Raw genomic sequence first — 6,000 nt, forward strand, 5'->3', positions numbered from 1 at the left:
AGACCCCCCGACACTTCAACATACAAAGCAACAAAAAAAAAACCTTCAGAGAATTTGGATGGGAGAGAGAAGCTCCCAAAGCAAGATGCCTGAAAGGTATTTTAGGAAAATTAGGCTCAATCTAAAAGAGATCCAAACTAGTGTCAGAGCTAATCTTCCAGAACCATAGCTGATGACTGATCTCCTCCGGAACAGAGGGAGAGAAGGGTAGCGCTGAGGTCCTGGGTCACTACTGCCCGGCTCGGATCTCTATCCGGTGATCCCTAGCAAAGCTTCAGAGGTTCTCAACATCAAAATACAATCAGAAGGTAAGAAACCAATGCCAAGAAGAACTGAGCATCACAAATTTGCAGAGAAAAACTCCCCAAGCAAAGAGTGCTCTTTCCCTCCGCCACTAAAGGATAAAAGTTCTCTCTTCACTTACTAAAGATGTGCCAAAATGCAAAGGCATTCTAGGAGAAATGGGCCTAGACTAGAAGCTAGGCATAAAGTAAATCTTCAACCTACTCTAGGGGGTCACCTGAGGCCTCCTTCATGGCACCTGGTTTACATCTGGGCTTGACCACAAAAACTTAAAATTGTTTTAAACATCAACTATATTTTAGTTGATATATATATATATATACACATATATATGTGTGTGTGTTTGCATATGAGAAATGGTAGCACATAACAACTATAGCTAAGTGATTGGGTAGTATAACTTATAATTTAAGTAAATGTGTAGATTTATAAATATTTAAAAAAAAAAAAACCAGCTGGGGGCTGGAGCAATAGTACAGTTGGTAGGGTGTTTGCCTTGCACACAGCCAACCTGGGTTCCATCCCCAGCATCCCATATGGTCCCCCAAGCACCACCAGGAGTAATTCCTGGGTGCAGAGCCAGGAGTAACCCTGTGCATTGCCAGGTGTGACCCCTACCAAAAAAAAAACACCAAAAAACCCTGGATTCATAGTTAACTTTCCAAGAAGAAAACGACAATTCCAAGGGCTTCTATATCAAAAGGAACTACTGAGCCACAAATTTTGAGCCAACCGGGAATGAAAATTTGATGCTCAGGTCATGCATGCATTCTATAGCTGAATATTCTGCCTGAAAGAATGAGACTTGATGGCCAGAGAATCCTAGAAGAGAGCATGGAATTAATCATGGCAGTAACAAAAAAAGGTTAACATTTTCAGATAGGAAGAGCAAAGGCATAGTTTCAGGCGCCTGCTTCAGCTGGCTCCAATGGAAGAACTAGAATGAGCAGAGCAAGAACGTGGGGCTAGAGGCGGGCAGGTGCACAGCACAGCAAGGGTGAGAACCCACTCTATGGGAAACCTGGGGCCAACCCGTTTTGATGACAGCCTTTATAAAAGGAACATAAAGAGCGACTTCACTAGGGTCAAGGAGAGCGGCAGGTGGGAATGAATGGGGGGCAGAGGCAATGCGGCAGGGCTGCAGGATGCGGGGCAAGCACAGCGCCGGTCTCGGCAGGACAAGGGCGCACGGGCACCTGGGGTGCCACCTGGGGGCGCGGACCGAGCGCCCCGTGGCAGGCAGATAGGCTGGACCCCAGGAGGGAATCAGCCGACGGGAAGGGGCGGGGAACCGGCACTAAGGGGGCTGTCCCGGGGTTGGGCGAGCCTCGGGACCCAGACTGAGCCGGAATGCGGTGTGAGACCGGGGCTCCCGGGCCAGACACGCCACTTCCCAGCAACATCGGGGTGCAGGGTCACCACCTGAGGGGCGACACGGAGTGGCGGGACACAGGGAAGGGAGCCGGGAGCGGGGTGGGGCTACCCGAGGCCGCGGGCACAGCTCCTGCCCCTCGGTCTGGGGGGCCCCCGAGAGGCCGGGCATGGAGCTGCAGGCGACTCGGGGCGCAGGCTCCGGATTCTGGGGAGAACGCGGCAGGACACGCGGGTCAGAAACAAACGCTCTCTGGGAGAGGCTGAAATTGGACCGGGCAGTGGGGGGACGGCAATGTGCCCAGGAGGGGCACGCAGCCAGGGTACCGGGACGCGGGGGAGCACGGGGGGGGGGGGTGGGACAGTGGGGACAGGAGTAACAACGTGGGGCGCAGGATAAGAGTGGGGTGGGCTAACAGTGGGGGGAGGTAACCTGGTGAGGACAGGGTATCGGCACGGAGTAACAGCGTGAGGGCGCACGGCACCAGTGGGAGCCGGGGTACAACGCGAGTAACAGCGCAGGGCAGGGTCGGGATAAGAGCGGGATGAGAGCGCAGAGCGGGGTGCAGCGCCGGGCCCGGGTGCAAAGCGGGCTGCAGCGCCGGGCCGGGGTGCAGAGCAGGGTACAGCGCTGGGCCCGGGTGCAGCGCGGGGTACAGCGCCGGGCCGGGGTGCAGCGCGGGGTACAGCGCCGGGCCCGGGTGCAGCGCGGGGTATAGCGCCGGGCCGGGGTGCAGCGCGGGGTACAGCGCCGGGCCGGGGTGCAGCGCGGGGTACAGCGCGGGGACGGGGTGCGGCGCGGGGTAGCAGCGGGGCAGGGGCGCAGGGACTCGCTATGGGACCCCGGCGGTCGCGGACACCCCCGCTCCGGGGGTCCGGTTGGGGGTTGGGGAGGTGCGGCCTGAGGATGACAGGGGCGCGGAGACGCGGGGGAGGGGAAGGGCGGGGGGCAGCCCCGATACTCACACCTCCAGAATGCGGTCCCCCTTGCGCACCCCGGCCCGATCGGCCGCCCCCCCGGGCAGCACGGCGCTCACATGCTGCAGCGGCGCGTACAGCTCCCCGTTGATGCTCCGCAGCTGCCCGCCCTCGCTCACTTGGCCCCGCACGTTGAAGCCGTAGCCGGACTCGGACTTGACGATGCGCACGACCCGCGGGCCGCCGCCGCCGCCGCCGTTGCCGGCGCAGTGGAGCCCGGAGCCCCCGCCGCCGCCGCCGTTCCGGTGCGGGGCCGCGGGGTGAAGCCCTTCCCCGTCCTCGTCCGCCATCTTGCGAGCAAACGAGTCGTCCCCCCGCCCCCTGACGCCTCCACGCCCACCCCGCGCGCGCGCCGCCAGCTCAGCGGCCACGCGACCCCCCGCGCGCGCTCCCGCGCCGCCCGCCGCGGAACCCGGCGGCCTCCAAGCGGCAGGCGGGAGCGCGGGGACCGCGAACGGCCGGCGCCGCGGGGTTTCCTGGGAGTTGTAGTCTGCACGCGGCGGGGCGGGGCGGGCTGGGCCGGGGCCCGGCGGCAGTTGGATCCGGCCCGGCGGAGCAGGGCCTTCTGGGAGCTGTAGTCGGGACGGGACGGGGCGGGGCGGGCGGGCCCGGGTCTCAAGGTCTTCTGGGAGTTGTAGTTTGCCTTGTCTGCGCTCTCTTGGGGTTCTCTGGTTTGGGGGGAGGAGGAGCAGCTCCCCAACCTTTGCTGGCTATGGTAGCCCGGTGGCGTAGGGTAATTTTCATTCCTTCTTACAGTTCATAAGCTCTACAAAGATTGTCATTTGTGGCACAACAGCTCATGTTCCCAGTGCTTTATCCATATGCATGCTTTCATTCCACGACCCGCAAGAATCGTGTTAGCCAACTGAACGGTGCGTTAGTTTCTCTAGTTCACAGTAGGAAATGGAATCCAGAGGAACCAAGTCATCTGGCTATTAAGTAACAGGAACTAAGGCCCAGTCAGTTTTGCGCAATATTTTTTTTCTTCCCTGGCGGCACACGGAGGTGCTCAGGCATCACTCCCAGCGCTACCCTGAGGACTATAGGGTTGCCAGATACGAACTGAGTTAGGCTGCTGCAAGGCAAGCACCCTCTTCGCAGTTCTGTGCCTCCGGCCTCACAACTTTTTTTGTTTTTCATATATCGCAGATACCAAAAAAACTGCTGCATCGATGCAAAAGGCGATTTTTTAAATACCTCTTCTAGTTTTAATCATAGAGTAACACTAATGTTCAAGTGTCTGGTTTTGGACTGGAGAGATAGTACTACGGGTTAGATGCTTGCCTTGCACCAGGACTGGGGATCAAGGCATCCCACTTGGTCCCTTGAGCCTGCCAGGATTAATACTTGAGCTCAAAGCTTGGAGTGAACCCTGAGCTTCCCCTGGGTATGGCCAACAACAGCTTTCTGGTATTGATGTACCAAGTCACCGCACACTCGTCCATGAGCATGTCCCACCCCATGTTACTGCCAATCTGAGGATCCTTCCCAACTAGCCCCCATTATTCACTGATACCAGCTAAAGAGCTGGTGCGCCTGTCACCTGTGCTAACGATGCCCTGCGTTTTTGTTCTCATGTTGCTTCCCAGCAACCTCTTCATGGCACCTGGCACTGTCAGGTCTATAGCTCAGCATCCAGGCTTGTTATCCACTGGCATTATGCAGACCCTCGATTTGTTTCGCTGCATGCCACAGATGAGTGGGATCATCCTTTGTAGTTTATTTCTACCTGCAGATTATTTCACTCAGCATGACCCCCTCCAGTTGCATCCTTGTTGTATAAATGTACCACAACTGTTCTATGCACCACTGGTTGTGGACATTTGTGTTGTTTCTGTATCCTGACTGTTCACTAAAAGCTGCGATGCACATAGGTGTGCATAAATCTTTCTGAATTACTCTGTGATTTGGAGGTAGATGCCTCAAGGTGGGATTGCTAAGTCAAATGGGAGTTCCGATCTAACTTTTTTGAGAAATCTCCATATTGTTTGCCATTGATGATGTACCAGGAACAAAAGGCAATTTTAAGGGCCAGAGAGAGGAACCAGAGCCATAGTAAAGAGGAGAGGGACCTTACCCATATGGTCCCCCAAGCCCCCCAGGAGTGATTCCTGTGTGCAGAGCCAGGACTAACCACTGAGCACTGATGAGTTCTTGCCCTGCACACAGACAACCTGGGTTTAATCCCCAGCGCCTCATATGGTCCCCAGAACCCTGCCAGGAATGATCCCTGAGCAAAGAGCCAGGAGTAAGCTCTAAGCACAATTGGGTGTGGCCCCCAAACATACAAAACATCATTTAAAAAATTTAAGGAAATAGGATATCATGGTCTTGGTGATTCTGAAGGGAATCTTGGTGATTCTGATGGGAATATATGAGCAGCCAAGAGATACAGCACCAATTTTGGAGTTACCTTTCTTTTTTGTTTGTTTTTGTTTTGGGGCCACACCCAGCAATGGTCAAAGTTCACTCCTGGCTCTGCATGGGACCATATGGAATGTCAGGATTTGAACCCAGGACCAGCTGCATGCAAGGCAAGGTCCCTACCCACTGTACGATGGCTCTGGCCCCTGGAGTTACATTTTTTATAAATTAGTTTTACTTCCCCCAACAGCACTGTAGAGTTATTTTTCTTTTTTTAATTTTTTTTTTTTGGTTTTTGGGTCACACCCGGCAATGCACAGGGGTTACTCCTGGCTCTTCACTCAGGAATTACCCCTGGTGGTGCTCAGGGGACCATATGGGATGCTGGGATTAGAACCCGGGTTGGCCGCGTGCAAGGCAAACGCCCTACCCGCTGTGCTATTGCTCCAGCCCCTGTAGAGTTATTTTTCAAATGGCATCAATTGGTGGTTTTTTGCTTTTGAACAAATTTTCAGGTATTGTGCAGAATGCCTGGGAAAGGCAATTAGAAGAGTAGAACAAGAACTGTGAAAAGAGGAGCCAGCGATCTAGTACAGTATAGTAGGCACTCACCTTGCACACGGCCCGCTGGGGTTCAATCCCCAGCACCATATATGGCCCCTTGAGTAATCACTAGGAGTGATCTCTGAGCATAGAGCCAGGAACAAGCCCTGAATAGTGCCAGGTGTAGCCCCCAAAACAAACAAAATAGTTTAGGCAAAAAGAGATTACTCAGATCTGGTGTTTGATTTGACTCTGCTATTAAGCTAATCTGTTACTGGTTCATGGATTCTGATGAAGACTTCTGGGTTAACACCAATGACTATTACTCATGGCATAGGGAGCAAAACCAGTCTCTTCATGCTACCATCAACTTATTCTGGGGAGTGGGGGGCACACCCAGACATGCTCAGGGATTCCTCCTCACTCTGCACTCAGGAATTA

General features: G+C 54.8%; 1 protein-coding gene across 3 annotated transcripts in view; it reads right to left on the reverse strand.

Moving 5' to 3' along the window:
- The window catches only part of SNX27 (sorting nexin 27), a 76,059-nt gene extending 73,099 nt beyond the window's left edge, over nucleotides 1-2,960 (reverse strand). The window contains exon 1 of one of the 3 annotated variants that reach the window (XM_055130892.1): nucleotides 2,712-2,960. In XM_055130892.1, coding sequence (XP_054986867.1) covers nucleotides 2,712-2,942 — 231 coding nt within the window. In that variant the 5' untranslated portion in view covers nucleotides 2,943-2,960. Of the gene's footprint in view, nucleotides 1-2,640 lie in introns of all 3 variants that reach the window. The other 2 variants (XM_055130890.1, XM_055130891.1) reach the window with 2 other exon arrangements.
- Between the last annotated feature and the right edge of the window lie 3,040 nt (nucleotides 2,961-6,000).

Source organism: Sorex araneus, chromosome 3 (genome assembly GCF_027595985.1).
Source record: "Sorex araneus isolate mSorAra2 chromosome 3, mSorAra2.pri, whole genome shotgun sequence".
Taxonomy (NCBI): Eukaryota; Metazoa; Chordata; class Mammalia; order Eulipotyphla; family Soricidae; genus Sorex; species Sorex araneus.